Source organism: Macaca mulatta, chromosome 10 (genome assembly GCF_049350105.2).
Source record: "Macaca mulatta isolate MMU2019108-1 chromosome 10, T2T-MMU8v2.0, whole genome shotgun sequence".
Lineage (NCBI taxonomy): Eukaryota > Metazoa > Chordata > Mammalia > Primates > Cercopithecidae > Macaca > Macaca mulatta.
Window position 1 is genome coordinate 14,040,541 of NC_133415.1, and position 19,858 is coordinate 14,060,398.

Consider the following 19,858-nt stretch of genomic DNA (forward strand, 5'->3'; position numbering starts at 1 on the left):
CTCCAAGTCATAGGCCAGGATAGCTGGGCCAGGGTGACTCCTTCAGCTGCTGCCTCCCCTCCCCCAACCCTAGGCCATCCAGAGCCGTGACCGGATCCAGTTGCAGTACTCACAGAGCCTCATCGAGAAGGACCAGTACCGCAAGCAGGTGCGGGGCCTGGAGGCAGAGCGGGATGAGCTGCTGACGACACTCACCAGCCTGGAGGGCACCAAGGCTCTGCTGGAGGTGCAGCTGCAGCGGGCCCAGGGTGGCACCTGCCTCAAGGTGAGCGGGTCAGGACTGTGGGAGTCCTGGTGGGAAGGCTGGGGTCCTGGCAGGAGCTCTTGGCCAGGGCTGGGAACGTGCCGGCCCTGGTGGGAGACCTCAGCCAGGGTAGGAAGCTTGGGGGAAGTGGTAAGAGCCCTCAGTTACAAGTGGGAACTTGAACCCAGGCTGGGCTGGGTGTGGGCTGGTGAGCAGGCAGGGGGCATGTTGGTCTCTGAGTTTCTGGGGTTGCTTCTGGGACACTAAGAATAGTTTGGAGCTGGTCTTTGCATTTAGGTGGGGAAAGCTGGCTGCCCGAAGGCCTGTGTGCTTGTTAGAATGCAAAGCCTGGGCCTCAGAGACCGGCTAGTCAGGACTAACATGAGCCTAAGCATCCCTCAGAGAACAGCTGGTCTAATCCTTTCATTGCACAGGGCCCAGAGAGGGTCAGGGGCTTGCCCAAGGCCACACAGCCAGCTGGCACTGGAGCTGGAGTCCCAGACCCATTGTAAATTGGATCGTGGTCCTCAGGCTGCTGCTGGGAGCTCTGCTTTTCCCTTTTTCTTTTTTGAGACGGAATCTTACTGTGTCACCGAGGCTGGATCCCAGGTTAAAGCTATTCTCCTCCCTCAGCCTCGTTAGTAGCTGGGATTACAGGTGCCTGCCACAACGTCCAGCTAAGTTTTTTGTATTTTCAGTAGAGATGGGGGTTTCACCATGTTGGCCAGGCTGGTTTCAAACTCCTAACCTCAAAGGATCCTCCCACCTCAGCCTTCCAAAGTGCTGGGACCTGCTTTTTCTTTTTCTTTTTTTTCTTTTTTGAGACGGAGTCTTGCTCCGTCGCCCAGGCTGGAGTGCAGTGGTGCGATCTCAGCTCACTGTAGGCTCCTCCCCTCCCCGGGTTCATGCCATTCTTCTGCCTCAGCCTCCCAAGTAGCTGGGACTACAGGAACCCGCCACCTCGCCCGGCTAATTTTTTGTATTTTTAGTAGAGACGGGGTTTCACCGTGTTAGCCAGGATGGTCTTGATCTCCTGACCTCGTGATCCGCCTGCCTCGGCCTCCCAAAGTGCTGAGATTACAGGCATGAGCCACCGCGCCCGGCCCCAGCCTGCTTTTTCCTATTTTGAGTTGCCTGACAGTGAGCTCTGCAGGATTGGTGTTTGAAGCATTGAGGCCCGGAGGAATATATAGGAAAAGTCAGCATTAATCCATGACTTGTTTTTTTTAAACCCCCAGTGGCTTTTTTGCTATCTGGTAAAGACAGAGTCCCTTTTCATGGCCAAGAGGCCCTGCGGATGGGATTCCTTTTGTCCTCTCGCCTGGTTCTGTAGGTTTCAGCTTTTCAACTGGAATGCATCACAGTCCTGCCTCAGGGCCTTTGCACATGCCGTTGGTCTGCCTGGACCATCCCAACCGGACCTACTTAGTGCCTGTATACCCTTGAGTTCTCAGTTCAAACCACACTTTCTTTGGAGAGTACTTGGACTCCCAGGCTGGATGGGGTGTTTGTATGTTTTCCACACCCCAGGCACCTTCCTTTTGCTGTCGTCTTAGCTTGAGGCTATTTTGTTCACATGTCTCTTGGTTTACAGTTTGTCTCCCTGTCTAGGCTGTGAGCTCCCTGAGGACAGGGATCTGTCCCTGTGCTGGCACATGGCAGGTGCTCAGTAAAGGACTGACTGTCCTGGGCCTAGCACTGCTCACCTCCTTCCTCCCCTCTCCCTCTTCCAGGCCTGTGCCTCCTCCCATTCCCTGTGCTCCAACCTCAGCAGCACTTGGAGCCTGAGCGAGTTCCCCTCCCCTCTGGGAGGCCCAGAAGCACCTGGGGAGGCCGCTGTCATGGGGGGACCTGAACCTCACAACTCGGTAAGACAACTGCCCCATCCCAAATAAGGGGGGACGCTGCTGTAGCATTATTACTAACGTAGAGAGTGCGTTCTGAAGGATCATTTCACAGGTGAGGACACTGAGGCGCAGGGAGGCCAAGTACTTTACTGAAGCTCACCCAGAACCATTTCCTTGCCAGGCCTGGGTGCCAGGAGGCCTGGGGAGCCACCCACACACTGTAATCTTGCAGACCCCATTCCTCTGTTCCGGGCCCTAGTTCTCATCTGTGGAATGGGCACAAACCAGGTGTGCTGAGGACTGGGGTGGTGCTGAGCAGTGGGGGTGACCCAGGCCCTGTCATGGCATTGCAGGAGGAAGCCACAGACAGTGAAAAGGAGATCAACCGGCTCTCCATCCTGCCTTTCCCCCCTAGTGCTGGCTCCATCCTCCGCCGGCAGCGTGAGGAGGACCCCGCACCCCCTAAGAGGTGAGATGGCTGGGGATAGCAGTAGACACCCAGGGAGGTGGGGCTGCTGTGTCCTGAACAGCCACCTCCCAGAATCTGCAATGCCAAAATCAGGTCCAGGCAGGCACTTCCCTTTATTGCCCTCAGATGGCTGGAGCTCTGGAAACCCAGGCCCTGTGAGACACAGGGGCGACCAAGGTTAGGGTTAAGACAAGGCCGATGGGCAGAGCGAACTCAGTCCTAGCCAAGCATCCTGGCAGGGGAGTCACTGGGGGTCAAGCCTCGAAGATCCTATACCCAAGGAGAAGCTTGATGGTTCAGGACTAGGGGGCGTGAAGAATGTTTCAAGGTGTCAGGGACCTCGAGCAAGAAAGCCAGGCCTCAGGTTTGGGCATCAGCAGCAAATAGGGACCAGAAAATAGGGACCAAGGCGTACCCTCTGGTAGCAAGACCAAGGGCGGGAGATAGCCTGCCTCCTGGGGCGCGATCCCTGTCACTACTTTTCCCCTGTAAGTAGCCCTTGATTTTTTCCTTTACTGGTGAGAGGCTGGGCCTGGGAGGCTGTGGTCAGTATGGCCTTGGTCTGTGTGAATCTGTCCCAAGGAGGCATCTGATGAGGAGGCCATGGTTTAGTTTAGGAGGCGTACCTGGGAGCCACAAACCACAAAGGTGGCAAGTGAGGGTGAGGTGAGGGGTGAGAGATCAGGGGTGGCTTCCAGGAGGAGGTGGCATCGAAAGAGCTGGCTTTGAAGGGCATGCCAGGGCATTGTAGGTGGAACAACACTGGACAGAGGCCAGGACATTAACTTCTTGCCCTGTGAGTTTAGGGGAGCCAGGTGGCATGGATGCCCTGTACCTGGGACCCTGCCTTGAGTCCAGCCTGCATTTGCTTGGGGGCTGTGAGACCTTTATCTGGTGTGGGGGCAGGACGAGGGAACAGGGCAGAGTGCCCACCATGCCTCACCTCCTGCCCCCTCCCTGCCCCCCCTCCCTGCCCTCTCTCTGCCCAGATCCTTCAGCAGCATGTCAGACATCACAGGTAACAGCCCTTGGGTTCCATGGGGAGGGCTCCTCTGGGGAGGGGGGAGGTGACTTTGCAGTCCACCTGAAGCCTGCCACCCGCGCTACCCTTGGCCTGCATCCCCTTCCCTGAAGCCCCACTGTGGCCCCTGCCAGGCAGGAAGGTTGTGCTTGGGAGGCCCCTGGGGGCTTTGGTTCTGGCCTTTCACCCTGAGCCCAGTCCTGGGCCTCACTCTTGTTCCTGGCTGTGATGTACAAGGCTCTTCAGTTCTGGGCCACCTTTCACCCTCTTCCAGGAAACTGTGGGGTCAGCCTGGTGGGCCCTGACCTGTCTCTGAGCCCAGTGGGTCTGATGTGTTCCTGGGGCCTCCAACCTGCCAAGGCCCCTCAGGTCCTGGGCTGGAGGGGGTCAGCCCCAGTCATGGACCCCGGCCATCCCTGTTTCCCAGTCCCAGACCCCTGAACGTTGTTCTTTTTCCCCAGGGAGTGTGACACTTAAGCCTTGGTCCCCTGGCCTCTCTTCATCCTCGTCCTCCGACAGCGTGTGGCCTTTGGGAAAGCCGGAAGGCCTCCTGGCTCGGGGCTGTGGCCTGGACCTCCTCAACAGGTACTGTAGCTGCCTGTGGTGGGTGGAGCTGGGGTGATTGCTTGAGAGGGGAACAGGAGTGAGGTGGGAGGAGCAACTGCCTCATCCCTGTTTTATGCAACTGTCTGAAGATTAAGGTCTGTAGACACTGGCAGCCCTTAGATTCAAATCCTGCTGCCGCTCTTGATTGTCCCTGTAACTTGGGTGGTCCCTTCACCTCTGTGGGCCTCCATTTGCTGAGTAGCTAAAGGGAGATAATGACCCGTTTTGCATGGAGGTCTTTTGAGGGCTGTGCTCACAGAAGCAAAGCACCCAGCTCTGCCAGGCACATAGCAGGTGCTTAGTGATAGTTGTCACTACAAGCTATCCTTGTCCCAGTGTCCTGGCTGTCAGTCCCTTGGCTCTGAGTCCCTGGGACTGAGCCACCCAGCAAAGTTTCATGCTGTGGGTGGGCTTGGGTCTCCTCAGGAGCCCCTGTGACTGGGCCAGCCACAGGCCCGTAACAGGAGTCACAAAGCCCATTAGCACAGAGTGCACTGTAGGCGACATGCTGTCGGTGTGGCCGGTGCGTGGCCGCTGTTCACACTTGCCAGCGTATCTAAGGAGGGGTGAGGCACAGCGGGGGCTGCACTGCCATTGTGGTCTTGGAACTCAGCTGTGAGCAGAGGGCAGGTAGGGAGAGCATCCGGTGACTGTGGAGGAGGAGTGAGGGGGAAGGGCGAAAATCAAGGCTTCCTGAGTCAGGCCGGGAAAGTGTGGACTTTGGCTTGTACACTCTGGGAAATGTGGGAGGGTTTAGTTATTAACTGCAAGGCCAGCTGCTGGCCGTTTTACAGCATGCTGTTTGTCCTGGGAGTAGGCATAATTACGATGATCTCTGTTCCATAGATGAGGTAACTGGGGCTCAGAGAGGTTAAGCAACTTGCCCAGGGTCCCACAGTTGGGAAGTACCAGGTCTGGGTTCGTAGTGACCTGATGAGATTTGGGTTTTGGAAAGGGCGTAGCAAACGTGAATTGTCAGCGCTGGAATGTGGGGGTGTTGGCTGCAGAGGGACGGGTCACGCAGCAGATCAGTGCAGCATTGGACCGGGGCCTCTGGCCTCTGGAGCGGCTTTGTCAGGCCAGTGTCCAGGCCCTGCCCCCACCAGGCCCCCGGCAGTGGGCCCAGCGAGACATTGTTTTTGCCTGTGCAGGACGTGCTTCTCGGGGAAGGGGTGGAGGTGCCTCCCTTCCTGCTCGTCTCGGCCCTTCCTCCCTTCCTCCAGTTTGGGCTGCAGCAGGGGTCCTGGCTGCTGTCCAGGGGGCGCCAGCATGCAGCCAGGGGGCAGGAGCCTCTGTCCCAGTCCCGCCCAGGCCCCACGGTCACATGGGGCCACTTCTGCTGCCCATGCTGTTCCTGGGGAGGAGAGAGGATTCTGGGAAAGAACACAGGCTGGGGAGGGCGCAGAGGTGGACCGAGAGAGAGAGAGCGCGAGAGAGAATGAGAGAGAGAGAGCCACCGCGCCCGGCCAAGGCTGGAATTTTAACCTGGTTACACAGATCAGGACACTGAAGTGCAGAGACAGTTAGAAATTGGTCCCAAGGGACGTGCGCGGTGGCTCACGCCTGTAATCCCAGCACTTTGGGAGGCTGAGGCAGGCGGATCACGAGGTCAGGAGATCGAGACCATCCTGGCTAACACGGTGAAACCCTGTCTCTACTAAAAACACAAAAAATTAGCCGGGCGTGGTGGTGGGCACCTGTAGTCCCAGCTCCTCGGGAGGCTGAGGCAGGAGAATGGCGCGAACCCGGGAGGCGGAGCTTGCAGTGAGCCGAGATTGTGCCACTGCACTCCAGCCTGGGCGACAAAGCGAGACTCGGTCCCAAAAAAAAAAAAAAGAAATTGGTCCCAAGTCATAGGCCCCTCGGAGCTGTTTGGGGATTCCCACATGCCTTCCCCCTGTCTCAGCTGCTGGAGATCTCACATCTGTGTTGTGTGCCCACTGTGTGCTGGGCACCATGTTAGGCATTTTCTCTCCTCTTTCCCATTTCCTGTCCATCTCTTGCCCTCAGCCTCTGCCCTGTCTTTCCCAGCTCCTGGAGCCTGAGTGCCGGGAGGGGGATGGTGGATAGTGAGGGGCTGGGGCAGGCAGGGGGATGGGCTAACAGATAGCCAGGTGGGAGACAGCAAGGGAGAGCTCATGGGGCAAGTGAGGTGCTGGGTGAGAGGGGCAGGGCATGGAGAGCACTGGAGGGTTTCGGGGTGTCGTCTCCCCAGCATAGCCCCGCCACTGCCCCAGCTCGCTCATGTGGCCCCAGGGGATCTCTGGCACTTTCTGTCTTTGTAAAGAGAAGGTTCCCATAAGTCATTGCCTGGCTCCATGGCCTACTAGCTGTGCCATTCTTGGCAAGTTAACTTTCCTGTGCCTCAGTTTCCCTTATCTCAACCATCGGGTTGTCAGGAGGATTGACTGAGGTGATCTGTGTGGCATGCTTCAGTGTAAGCATCAGGTCCCTGACCTGGTACCAAGCAGGCATGCAGACTACTCAGACATCTTCCCACGGGGCCCTGGGGGACACTCACTGAGGCCATGTGGCCCGTCACTGCTCAGAGCTGGCAGAGCTGGCAGACTTGCCCCATTCCTGTCTGCCTGTGACCTGACCTGACTCGGGGCGGGTGACCGGGAGCGGGTGGCTGGGGACACCGTGCTTCCTAGCACCCCACAGGCAGCCAGCTGGTTAGCCAGTCCCAGGAGCGGGGAGCAGGTAGCCCCTCTCCCTGCCATGTTATTTCTCTACCCCTCCTGCTTGTCTCTACCTCTCCTGCTGAGGCGGGGCGGGAGCGGGGGGCGGCTGGGAGGGACCCTATCTGGACCCTGCTCCTGGCAAGCCCCCAGGTGGGCTCTGCAGACTCCGAGGATGCTGGGAGTGGGTATTCCTGATCTGCGGAGTCTCAGAGAAGTCACTGGTCCTTTGAGGAGGTTTGCAAGGGTGTCCTGGAGGAGGGGGTGCCTGAGCTGGGTCTTCAGGGATCTGTAGGAGTTGTCAAGAAGAGCCTGAAAAACCTGTGGTCAAGGCTGGGGTCAGCCTTGATACTTGCATTGCAGAGGGGAGGGGTGTGGGGGAGGGAGCGAGTAGAGGTGGGTGGGGTGGGTGGGGTTGGCGGAAGAGCCTGGGTGCCGGCTGCTCACTGGGCTCTGGTCTGGGGAGGCCGTGATGGTCAGTTGTCTGTGGGTTTGAAACAGGTGGGGAAACTGAGGCGAGAGAGGTGATTTGTTATGAATTACATCTGGTGCCAGTCCATGTCTAGTTTTGACAGAGCACTTAGTGTCTCCTGGGCCCTATTCTGAGAGCTGCCCATGTCTAAACTCAGCGAGTAGCCAGGGAGGTAGGTGGAGCTGAGGCTCAGCGGCTGAGCGGCCTGGCCATTTGACCCCAGAGTTCCTGCTGGCGCCCTGCGTGCTGTGCTTCTCAGACCATCTGACCACAACCCACAGTGAGAGAAACCTGGTACACACGCCTGGAACAAAAAGGTCATGAGATAATAATTGGATTTTCCTGGGGTGGGGGATAGCCTTGTACTTTCTATTCCATCGCATTATCTAGCTGTGCCAGTCACAACCCAGTGAATGTCACCACCCACTAAGGGCCAGGCCTGCAGTTTGGAGGCCCCAGAGCTCTCTGGTTTCCCCTTCTCCCTGCATTATCTTTTATTCATGTGCCCCCCCACCCACACCCACAGAGGGCAGGGGGTGCCACTGTCAGCCTCGTGTTATGCATGCGGTAACTGATGCTCAGCAACCGGCTCATTTGCCCAGGCTAGGGTACAGTTTGCCCTGGGGTTTGGAGCGGACCGTGTGCTCCAGCCACACACCCAGGGCCGGCATAGCCAGGCCGGGTCTCAGGCCTGCCACCTTTCCATGCCACCTTGATGCAGCCAGGACATGAGCACTGAATGATGCCTCCCACGCCTGCATCTGCCCAGCCCCTCGGCCTGGTTCTGTGTCTTACCTGAGGGGGCAGGGCTGCTCCCCAACGGTGCTGATTGGGTGAAGGTCCTTGCAGCCTCGCCCTCCCCAGGCTGGCAGCAGGGGGCAGTGCAGCTGTGTCTGGGCTGCAGTTCCTGGGTGGATGTAGATGCTTTGCCCTGCTGCCTCTCCAGCCAGCACACCTGCTGACCTTGGTCTCCCCACCTCCTCCAGGCCAAAGTGTCTGGCAGGGGACTTTGGGTCCATTTGTCTCTGAGCCTGGCCACAAGGCCTCACCTTTTCTCATCCAGGGACAGGCAGAACCCTACCATGAAGGGGATTTTGGTGATGTCTTAACTGTCAGTGGTCCCCCTGCCCATGGGAGGAAAACCAGACACCTCTGTTCCACGCTCTCCAAAGGGTGGCTCCAGCTTGCCTTTCCTGGGAGCTGCTTCCCAGGATGTAAAATGAGAATTAGGACAAGGAGCTCAGCATGGTGTCTGGTGCATGGAAAGCACCCAGGAAGTGTTCGCTGCTGTTGTTGTTATTAAATTCTTCCACACATTGTGTGTTCTGTCCTCTACACCTTTGCTTTGATATATTCCTTCAGCCTGGAACTCCGTTTCCTCCATCTGTCACCAAAGTGCGTCTATTCTTCACCAGTGTGTAGCCCAGGTACTTCTTCCGTGGGAAGCCTCTCTCTGCTTCTATGGCTGGTTGTAACCACCTTCAGATCTGTGCCACGTGCTAATGGCGACCTCCCTCCTCAGACTGTGAGCATAACAAGCGTTTTTTTTTGAGACAGAGTATCACTCTTGTTGCCCAGGCTGGACTGCAGTGGCACGGTCTCGGCTCACTGCAACCTCTGCCTCCTGGGTTCAAGCAATTCTTCTGCCTCAGCCTCCCGAGTAGCTGGAATTACAGGCACCTGCCACCACGCCTCCCTAATTTTTTTGTATTTTTAGTAGAGATGGGGTTTCACTATGTTGGCCAGGCTGGTCTCGAACTCCTGACCTCGTGATCCACCTGCCTTGGCCTCCCAAAGTGCTGAGATTACAGGCGTAAGCCACCGTGCCCGGCTGTATAACAAGCTTTTATTAGTCATCTGCTATGTGCCAGACACTGGGTTTGGTGCCAGGGATACAGAGCGTAACAGTATAGAAGTTTGGTCCTGGAGGCATTCGTTGTGATGGAGGAAACGAAAGGGCCGTGGCAAGGCAAAGTTGGGAGTGCTCCTGTGGCAGGCTCCACTGCACCGTGTGCCCAGGTTCAGGGGAGAGGCCGCTTGTGATTTGAGCTTTGAAGGATGGTCAACATTTCCCAGGTGGAGAAGGCAAGGAAGGGCATTCCAGGCAGAGGGCACAGAAGATGGAGAGGCCTGGGGGTGGCAGTCATGGCATACTTGGGAAATGGAATCACTGTGGTTTTCCAAGAATGCTGAACTGAATCCAAGTACTGACTGGACTCTAATTCTCATCTCCTTTCTCCCTTCTCAGGTCTCTGGCTATTCGGGTGTCTGGCCGGAGCCCCCCAGGGGGCCCAGAGCCGCAGGACAAGGGACCAGATGGACTGTCATTTTATGGGGACAGATGGTCTGGGGCTGTGGTGCGCAGGGTGCTGTCTGGGCCTGGGTCCGCCAGGATGGAACCAAGAGAGGTGAGGCCCCGCCCCCTGAGCTGGGGGGCGGGGTCAGTGCTTTGGCCCGGGCTGGACACCGCCTAGTTGGTGGATCAGGATCACTGGGCGGAGCTTCTGGGGATTGGCCAAAGCAGAAGCGGGCTGTGATTAGCTGCGGTTGCCCGCTCAACCAGGGTTAATTGAAGTCTGATTGGGCGGGGACTGGGAGGTGGAGCCAACTGACAGCACGTTACATCCCTGCACTTCAAGTCGGATGAGCTGGGTGGGTTGGGGAGTCCTGTGGATGAGGGCGGGTCTGACTGGGCTGGGCATGGCAGTTTCTGAGGGGGCGCTATCTGAGTTGTGAGGCATGATCACCCCCACACCCGGTCTTCCTCCAGTCCCTGGGCTGCTCTGCTCTCAGAGTCTCACTTCTTTCCCTCCCTGCCTGGGTTTTCTCCCAGCAAAGGGTGGAAGCTGCTGGTCTGGAGGGGGCGTGCCTGGAAGCCGAGGCCCAGCAGAGAACCTTGCTCTGGAACCAGGGATCCACCCTCCCCTTCCTGATGGACTCGAAGGGTAAGTCTGGCTTGGGAGTTGGAGCTGATGGCCCTAGAGGGGTCCTCTAACCCATGGTGCATGGGGGCAGGGGGATCAAGGACCTGAGAAGGGACCAGCCTTGCCCCAGTTGCCCTTCTCCTGGCTTTCCCGCTGCTGACACCTCTTTCTGTCTGTCCTTGTGCCCTTTCTCTCTGTCTCCCTCTGTAAGCAGCTTACAGAAAAGGAGCACTGCATTAGGAGTCCAGAGACCTGGGTTTGAGTCCTGGCTCTTCTCCTAGAAGGCACTGGCCTTGGGCAAGTCCCTGTTCCCTCTGGACCTAAGTCTCTCATTCTAAGAAGGGGAAGGTGAAGTCCTGGGAGCTCAGGCCTCGAGAGGGCCATGACTATGGCCCCACCGAGGCCGATCCTGGACCTCACCATCCTCCTCTCGTCCTCCTTGTTGCCCCTTGCCCCATCCATGCCCAGCCTGCCAGTCCTTCCACGAGGCCCTAGAAGCCTGGGCAAAGGGGCCAAGTGCTGAGCCCTTCTACATTCGTGCCAACCTCACCCTGCCTGAGAGGGCAGATCCTCATGCCCTTTGTGTGAAAGCCCAAGAGATCCTTCGGCTTGTGGACCCGGCTTACAAGCGGAGGCAGGAATGGTTCTGCACCCGGGTTGACCCCCTCACTCTGCGGGACCTGGACCGGGGCACCGTACCCAATTATCAGAGGTGATGCAGAGCCAGGAGCTGGGGATGGGGTCCTCCTGGGAGCCAGGGCCCAGATGGGGGTGCTCTCCCTCCTCCTGCAGTCCCTCACCATCCTCTGGGACAGGGCGGGGGATTCAAGGAGAAGAGATGCGGTGCTTTCCTTCTTCCTACACACATGATGTCACTCCGTCCCACAGAGCCCAGCAGCTCCTAGAAGTTCAGGAGAAATGCCTGCCCTCCAGCCGGCACCGAGGCCCCCGCAGTAATGTGAGCACAGCTGGGCGGGAAGTGGGTGGGGGGGCCCCAAGGGTGGAGCCCAAAAGGGAGCTAGCAGGCTCTGTTCTCTGGCAACCTAGGAAGACACTCCCTCCCTCCTTCCCTGGTGATTTAATTGGTCATCTACTATGTGCCCAGCAAACAGAACAGCAGAGCTCACCATCCGGGGTAGTTTAGAGATGAAATGAGGTAAAGTGTGCCTAATACTCAGGAGTACCCCTAGCACATTTGATAGGCCAGGCGCGGTGGCTCAGGCCTATAATCCCAGCACTTTGGGAGGCTGAGGCGGGCGGATCACAAGGTCAGGAGATCGAGACCATCCTGGCTAACACGGTGAAACCCTGTCTCTACTAAAAATACAAAAACAAAATTAGCCGGACGTGGTGGTGGGCACCTGTAGTCCCAGCTACTTGGGAGGCTGAGGCGGGAGAATAGTGTGAACCTGGGAGGCGGAGCTTGCAGTGAGCTGAGATCGCGCCACTGCACTCCAGCCTGGGTGACAGGGCGAGATTCCGTCTCAGAAAAACCCAAAAAACAAAAAACAGCAGTCCCATACCCTTTTCCAACGCCTGGATGGTGGCTGGGCTACTGGCCAGCCCTGCTGTGCACAAGGGCAAGTGAGGCTCAGAACCATCAGAAGAGCAGGGCCCCAGCCAGGCAGCCTGCATTCGACCCCAGCTCTGCCACTATCACTTGTGTGACTGGACAATCACCTGAGCCTTCCTTGAGGCTGTTTCCCTATCTGTAAAATGCGGGGGTTGCACTGCCTCTCAGGCTGTGTGCATGGCGGGAGATGGCCTCCGTGAGTTATTGCCCCTCAAGGGCTTAGTGAGTGAGTGTCATGTCATAGGCATTGGAGACCTGTCAGATGTCGTTATTGGTTTCATTAATGTTCCTACCAAGGTCACATTGCTAATTCATTGGAAGAGACCCTAAAGTTTGCCTCGTATGTGACATTTGGTTCCTCTTGGTCTCTGGGCCTCAGTCTCCCCATCTGTAACTTAGGGGTTAGACCTAAGGCTCCTCCACCGGGCTCAGATGGGCTGGTTTCCTGGGGCCACAGGGATGGCTGCTCTCATCTGCCTGGGGGACTGCGCTGGGCCAGGGAGGGGCAGGAGAGGGCCTGGTTGAGGAGGACATCTTTGCTGACCCAGGCTCTTCCGGCAAGCCTGGACCACAGTGGCTGTGGGGTCCACTCTGCCAGGGGTCCCGTTTCCTCCTCTCTCCCTGAGCGGGCGGGGCTGAGCTCTCAGATGCTCCTCTCTCCCTGCACCCTCCCAGCTGAAGAAGAGAGCCCTGGACCAACTGCGGTTGGTGAGGCCCAAGCCCATGGGGGCGCCCGCAGGGGACTCCCCAGAGCAGCTGCTGCTGGAGCCCTGTGCAGGTGAGTGCGCGGGGGCAAAGCTGTATCCGTGTTGCTCCTGGTGTCCAGGGATGTGTGCAGCTGGGTGTCCTTTAGCTTGGGTGGCCTCTTTGGCCTGGAAGGGCCTGTTGTGAGGGTTCCAACAGGGGTGGGGGTCATGCTGGTGACCTGAGAGACAAGACCACCCTGCTGCCATGGTGATCGCCAAGGTTGAGGGAGACCCTGCGGGGAGGTGCATGTAGGCGTGACTGCGACTGTGGGTTCAGACAAACATGGGCTTGTTCTTGTCTGGCAGAGTGTGTGTAGTGGTAGGTGCTGTGAGGACCCAGGGGGGTTCCCGGAGGCAGTAGGGTGAGGTCTCAGGCCAGACAGGGAGAAGGGGCTGTGGGAGCTCAGATGAGGGAGTGGCAAATCTGGGCAAGAGGAGTGGGTAGTCAGGGAAGACTTCCTGGAAGAGAGGGAGTTTCCGCTGGGGCCTTCAGAGATAAAGAGGAGTTCGTTCCAGGCAGAAGGCACAGAGGCATGGCTGTGTGTGGTGTGTTTGGAGGGTCTTGGGTACAGCAGGTGAGTATTGAGCACCAGCTCCATCAGGCATTGGGGATGTGACTGTCCCTGCCCTCATGGAGCTTGCCGTCTAACTCGGGGGTAGGGGGTCAGATAATCCCACCTGTGAACACAATTAGAGAGTGTGAGGTGTACAGTGGAGGAGAACCGGGGGCCATGGGGCACATGCCAGGGGCCCTGCTGTCTGGGGACCAGGGAAGGTGTGACCTAGGCTCTGAAGGGAGGGCAAGGGTTAACTGGACTGAGTGGCGCGGGGGTGGGGCTTTGGGCAGCCTCAGGTCATGCAAAGGCCCTGTGGTTGGAGGCAGCTGAAGGGAGAGTGGAGGTGGTGGTGTGGGGTCAGTGGCTGGCAGCCTCCCCAGGCTCTCAGGCAAGACTGCGTCACCTGGGTGGGGGCTGTGGTTTTTATTCCTGAGAATCTGGGAAGTCACTGGTGTGTTGAAAGCAAGGGAGTTAACATGATCTGATTTGCTTTTTAAAGCCTCTGTGGCTGCTGGGTGGAGAATGACCTGTAGGGGGCAGGGATGAGGCAGACAATCAGGGAGGAGCCTACTGCCACCGTGGGTCCTACTAAGGGAGAGTGTATGTGTGTGTGTGTGTGTGTGTGTAGGAGGAGCAGCAGCAGGACTTAGGAAGGGATGGGTGGCGGTGTGGGTTTTGGGGTATCAAGGAGCTGGTATGCTGCCTGCCTGTGCCCTTATCTCTTCTGTGCCCCTCCCCTGCCACAGAGCCAGAGCGGAGCCTCAGACCCTACAGTTTGGTGCGGCCGCTGCTGGTGTCTGCCCTGCGGCCCGTGGTGCTGTTGCCTGAGTGCCTGGCGCCCCGGCTCATCCGCAACTTGCTAGACCTGCCCAGCTCCAGGCTGGACTTCCAAGTGTGCCCAGCGGGTGAGACCGTGTGCCGTGGAGGGGAGGGCTGGGGGGCCCTCTGGGCAGCTGGGCCCACGGACCCTTCATCTCTCCCTCTCCACTCCCTGTGCAGAGAGCCTCTCCGGGGAGGAACTGTGCCCATCCTCAGCGCCTGGAGCCCCCAAGGTTCAGCCTGCCACCCCTGGGCTGGGCAGCAGGATCCGGGCCATCCAGGAGTCTGTTGGGAAGGTGGGTGCTGAGGGCTGGTCTGGGGTGCTCAGAGAGGTGGCCCAGAGTGGGAGCTGCTGTGCTGGGCTTGAGCGCCGGCGTCTGAGTGCGGGCCGTGCTCTTGCTGCTCACTGGCAGGGCGGCCCTGGGCAAGTCCTTTCCCTCCTGTGGCCCTCAGTTTCCTCACCTGTGGCCTGGGTGTGTGGGGGCAGTTGACTGCATGTGGGCCCCCCTTGAGGTGTCCGGCTGACACAGCTCACCTACACGTCCTTGTCGCTGAACTTGCCACTCTCCTGGGAGCTGGCGGTTGGCTGGCGGGTGGGTTTGGGTCGGCTTCATCCTCTGGGTGGGGAGGTTGGGTCCTGAGGGGGAGGTCTGTATCTCCAGGTTGCTCCATGAGCCCAGGCTTCTTGTCTGTCCTGTTGGGCTCCTTCCTCGTTGCCAGGGTCCCTCTGGGTGGGGAGGCAGGACTTGCATCTGGGAAGGCGGTGATAGGGGACCCTTCTGGGAGCACAGCGTGGGAGGCTGATGTCTCTGGCCCGAGAGTACAGTGTAGCCTCGATCCTCCAAGCAGAAGCACTGCCTGCTGGAGCTGGGCGCTCGGGGTGTGCGGGAGCTGGTGCAGAACGAGATCTACCCCATCGTCATCCATGTGGAGGTGACTGAGAAGAATGTCCGGGAAGTCAGGTGAGGCAGGTGGGCGGGTGGGGCAGCGGGCAGGGCACTCAGACCCCAGAGCTTGTGCCTTGAGGATGTCTCTCTCCCTCCCCTCTCTCTCTCCCTCCCCCACTCTCTCCCTCCCCCACTCTCTCCCTCCCCCACTCTCTCCCTCCCCCACTCTCTCCCTCCCCCACTCTCTCCCTCCCTGCCTCTCTCCCTCCCTCCACCCTCCCCCTCCTTCTCCCCTACCCCTCTGTCTCCCTCCCCACCTCTCTCTCCCTCCCCACCCTCCCTCCCCCTCCCTCTCCCCTCCCTCTTCCCTCTCTCCTTCTCCCCTACCCCTCTCTCCCTCCCCCATCTCCTTCTCCCCTACCCCTCTCTCCCTCCCCCATCTCATTCTCCCCTACCCCTCTCTCCCTCCCCCATCTCATTCTCCCCTACCCCTCTCTCTCCCTCCTCCTCCTTCCCCCTCCCTTCCCCTCTCTCCCTCCCTCTCCCTCCCCTTTCTCTCTCCCCCATCTCTCTCCCTTCCCGGTCTTTCTTCCCTACCCCTCTCTCCCTCCCCCATCTCTCCCCCGTCTCTCTCCCTCCCCCCTTTCCCCCTCCCCGTCTCCTCCCCTACCCCTCTTTCCCTTCCCCCCTCCCCCTCGCTCCTCCCTTCCTCCCCCCCTCCTCCCCTACCCCCCTCTCTCCCTTCCCCCCACCTCTCTCTATCTCCATCTGCCATCTGTCTCTCTTGAGTTGTCCGTCTTCTCTCTCTGACTCTTCCCCCTTTGTCTGTCCCTGTCTCCTTGTCTCTGTGTCCGTCTTGGTCCCCCACTTTGACCACCGCCCACTCCTCTCTCGGCAGGGGTCTGCTGGGCCGGCCAGGCTGGCGGGACTCAGAGCTGCTGAGGCAGTGCCGTGGCTCAGAGCAGGTGCTCTGGGGGCTGCCCTGCTCCTGGGTGCAGGTGCCCGCCCATGAGTGGGGCCACGCAGAGGAGCTGGCCAAGGTGGTGCGTGGCCGCATCCTGCAGGAGCAGGCCCGCCTCGTGTGGGTGGAGCGCGGCAGCAGCAGAGGCTGCCCCGGCAGCAGTGAGGCCTGAGGTTCATCTGATACCTGCAGCTTCTTCCCAAGTCAGGGGGGACCCTGGTGTCTGCGGTGCAGCTGGGCCCTCCCACCCTGAGCCTTCCTAGACCCTTGGACTCTCAGACACAGGGCCCTTGGCTCTGGCATCTCACCCCCAAGACTGTCTCTGGCCCTGCCGAGCCTGCAGGAGCCCCGGGACAGAGCGCCCATTCCCCTCTACTTGCTGCTCTGGGCCTCCCCACATGTCCTGGGGTCTCCACATTCCCACTAGTGGGTCTCACATGTGTGTCTGTGTCTTCTCCTTAAACACTCACCCTGGAGTCTGTTCTCACACCTGTGCACAGGTTTGCACACTCAAGTTCTCACGGGCAGGCTCAGGTCTGTCCCGCTGCCCTGGGCACGAGATCTCCCGAGGACCTGGGCCTGTTCTGCTCCCAGGAGCGCCGAGCCTGTTACCGCATGACTCCTGCCATCCAGCTCAGGTTCCTCATGGATTCAGCCATGCATGGACTGGGGGCTTCCCTGGCCCACGGTGCCCCTCGTGTCTCCTCACGTGGGTGTCTGTGGTTCTCTCCTGTGTAAATGTCACGCCCCACCCCGTTTCATGTGGGCCCTAACACGCGTGCGTTCCTGGTGGGCACACGCAGGACCGTGCCTCACAGGGCCCACTCCCTGCCTATGCCTCCCTCTTGTGGGGCCGGGGAGGGCGGCTGCTCTGTCATGAGAATGTACGGCCCGTGGGTGATTAACGGGCCTTTTTCACTCAGAAGCTGCACATTATGGAACATTAAACACTTTTGTCATAGATGCTGGTGGCCTTCTGCTCACATGTATCCCTGGCCTGGGCCCCCGCCACTCTCCTCATTTGTCTCCCAGCTCAGGTGGATACCACCTTTCAGGTCCCCGCTTGCCCATTGGGAGGGTCAGATTTCCTGCCTGCCTCTTTCCAGGGCCGCCTGCCATCTGTGCTGGCGTCACCTTACCTGCCCCTGAATGACCAGAGTAGGGCCCCACAGATGGGCCACCCCAGTGCTCAGCCCTGCCCACAGCTGACCATCAGAGGAGTGTCCCCCGGAGTGGAGCACCAAAACTGGCAGCGTGTGGCCTCAGACTGAAGGGACCTGGCTGCTGAGCCCGGGAGCTCAAGAGCAAACCCTCGGTATGCACGCAGGTTCCTGAGACAGCTCTACTAGAGAAAGGATGGTTGCTCCCACTGGGAGCAATCCAGGCAGCCTTACTGGAGGAGGTGCCACTTGAGCTTGGGAGTTGGGATTCCTTCCTTCCAGAACCACCTATTGGACCTCTGTGTCCAAGTGCAGGTGACTGTCCTCAGCCACAGTGAGGAGCCTGGGCAGGCCCCTGGGGCTTAGGGTGTGGGTGTACTAACTACGTAGGGTAGCCTCAAGGGCAGAAGCTCAGAGGCAGCACGGGTTGGATCTGGCTACCTTAGATGGGGTCAGAAATGAGGTTGGGAAGGGTAAGTCCAGGGGTGGAGGGTTGGGAGCACAGGGGAGCTTCAGCTGTGCCCTGGAGGCTATGGGAGCCTCTGGGGATGCGGGAGCAGGGTTGTGGGAGTTGACACAGAGAGGGCTGAGGCCGACGGGGGGCAGGGGCAGTGGAGGAGAGAGGAGCAGACAGGAAGGAGGGGCTCTGTGGCCTCCAGGGATGGGTTTGGATCTCCATGTTTGACAAGAAAAATGCTTAAGAAGGGGTCAGGGCTGGGATTTGGGGTGGTGGGTGGAGAAGGGAATGGGGAAGCTGAGAGAGGGGATTGGGGGGCCACAGCTCCATTTTTAGTGGGAGGAGACAAGGAATGGGTGTAGAGGAGAGGTGGTGAGGGTCTCAGAGACTGGACCACGCAGGATGACGGTGCCTGGGTATGGAGGCCAGGGTGGACGGTGGGCCCAGGCTGTCGCGGGAACTCAGAGAGGCTTTCCCAGGATGGAGTACAGGCTGCGCAGGGCACTGTAGTTTGGTTGAAAACCAAAGCTCTGGTCAGCCAGGTGACCCTGGCAACTCGGATGACCTCTCTGGGCCCAGGGCCCCACCCCGTGAAGTGGAGGCCAGGATGGTAGAGTGAGCGTGGAGGTATGGATTGGCCACGGCTCGGTGAGCACGTGTGGCTGGGGCTGAGCCACTGCTTGGGAAACAGCTCTTCCCACTCTCTCCACGACAGGGTGTCTTTAACAAGGTGCAGATTGGACCTTGAGGCCTGCCAGTCTGTCACCACTGGGGTAGGGGCTGGAGAGTTGGACCCTGAGTGGCAAAGGCAGTGCCGTGGGGGAAGGGCAGCCTCCCTGCATGGGAGTCAGTGGCAATGCCCCTTTCCACTCCAGGCCTTCCCAGGTGTTGACCCTCCCATTCCCCCAGCCTCGTCCTCTCTACCTCAGGCGGTGGCAGTGGGCTTTCAATTTACCCTTAGCTGTGCTCCTCTGCTCATCTGACACCTGCCTGGGCTGCTCTCCCTGCCTGAATCTTCCTGAACTTTGAAGCCTGGCTGAGATACTACCTCCATGAAGCCCACCACCAGGTCCTCCCAGCCCTTGGGACTTCTCCTGGGCCATGCCATGTTCTGCCTTGTGGCAGGACGAGGGCATCTGTGTGGCTGTCTCTCAACGTCTGTGGCTCCCTGGGCATGGAAACTGGGCTGTGCGCATTTGGGTACATGAACCTCCCCCTGCCCCACAGTGAGCCTGGCCCAGTGCTTGGCCTGGGGACATGCAAGGGCCCTGTGACTTGGCTGTTACCCTTTCTATGAGGTGGAGAAGCCCACTCATCCTGTAATCGTTGCCAAGTCATATTTTGGTCCCCATTTCAGAAATGATGTAACTTGCCTAGTCACACAGCCAGTGAGTGGCGCAGTTGGATTTTTTTTTTTTTTCTTTCTGAGATGGAGTTTTACTCTTGTTGCCCAGGCTGGAGTGCAGTAGTAACATCTCGGCTCACTGCAACCTCCGCCTCCCTGGTTCAAGTGGTTCTCCTGCCTCAGCCTCCCTCCTAGCTGGGATTACAGGCGCCTGCCACAATGCCTGGCTAATTTTTGTAGTTTTGGTAGAGACGGGGTTTCACCATGTTGGCTAGGCTCATCTTAAACTCCCGACCTCAAGTGATCTGCCTGCCTCAGCCTCCCAAAGTACTGGGATTACAGGCGTGAGCCACAGCGCCCAGCCCCCAGTCAGGATTTGAACCTGGTCTGTGGAGCACAGAGCCTGGGATCATCACTAAGGCTGGCATCATCACCATTCTGAGAATATGGCCTGTGAAGGGGCCTGGCTGGGGGCTGGCCCATGAGAGGGTGATTCAAAGGGTTGGTTTTCCTTTCCTCTCCCCAAGCTGTCCTCATGCAGGGTTGAGCCCAGCAGGGCCAGTTCACTTCGCCAGCCACCTGGTACTTTGTTGTGTTGAATTAACATTGATTGAGTTATTGTCTGCCAAGCACTGTTCTAGGCACTGGGGATTAGGGACTCAGTGATCAAAAAAGAAATCCTGCCCTGATATTCTTATGGGGAGGACTGACAATAAGTAAATTAAACATACAGAATGTTGGAAGATGAAAAGCGTGATGGAGAAAACAGTGAAGAAGTGGCTTGGGAGGGACAGGCCTAGGGGGCTGGGAAGGAGGCGGCGAGGGGTTGCAGTGTTAACAACGTGGTCAGGGAAGGCCTCACAGAGATGGTGACCTTTGTGTAAAAACCAGAAGGGAGTGGGGGAGTGAGACGTGCAGGTCTCTAGGGAGGGGCCCAGGTGGGAACAGCAAGTGCCAAGGTCCTGTGGCGGCCGCATGCCTGGGCCAGCCAGGATCCCAGGGGTCTGGAGTGGAGTAGCAGGAGATGGGGTGGGAGTAACTTGGAGGCCAGCTCACACAGGGCCTTGTGGGCTGCTGTGTGCTTTTTGG

General features: G+C 58.8%; 1 protein-coding gene across 6 annotated transcripts in view; it reads left to right on the plus strand.

Annotated features, from left to right (window-relative positions):
• The window catches only part of CARD10 (caspase recruitment domain family member 10), a 29,890-nt gene extending 13,122 nt beyond the window's left edge, over positions 1-16,768 (plus strand). For 4 of the 6 annotated variants that reach the window (XM_015150287.3, XM_028827744.2, XM_077949602.1 and 1 more), the window contains 14 exons: positions 74-265; positions 1,978-2,112; positions 2,445-2,560; positions 3,550-3,578; positions 4,043-4,166; positions 9,589-9,748; positions 10,174-10,285; positions 10,733-10,976; positions 11,153-11,222; positions 12,513-12,615; positions 13,887-14,045; positions 14,140-14,255; positions 14,809-14,921; positions 15,745-16,768. In XM_015150287.3, coding sequence (XP_015005773.3) covers positions 74-265; positions 1,978-2,112; positions 2,445-2,560; positions 3,550-3,578; positions 4,043-4,166; positions 9,589-9,748; positions 10,174-10,285; positions 10,733-10,976; positions 11,153-11,222; positions 12,513-12,615; positions 13,887-14,045; positions 14,140-14,255; positions 14,809-14,921; positions 15,745-15,979 — 1,908 coding nt within the window. In that variant the 3' untranslated portion in view covers positions 15,980-16,768. The remainder of the gene's footprint in view (positions 1-73; positions 266-1,977; positions 2,113-2,444; positions 2,561-3,549; positions 3,579-4,042; positions 4,167-9,588; positions 9,749-10,173; positions 10,286-10,732; positions 10,977-11,152; positions 11,223-12,512; positions 12,616-13,886; positions 14,046-14,139; positions 14,256-14,808; positions 14,922-15,744) is intronic. The other 2 variants (XR_013399016.1, XR_013399015.1) reach the window with 1 other exon arrangement.
• The last annotated feature ends 3,090 nt before the right edge of the window (positions 16,769-19,858 follow it).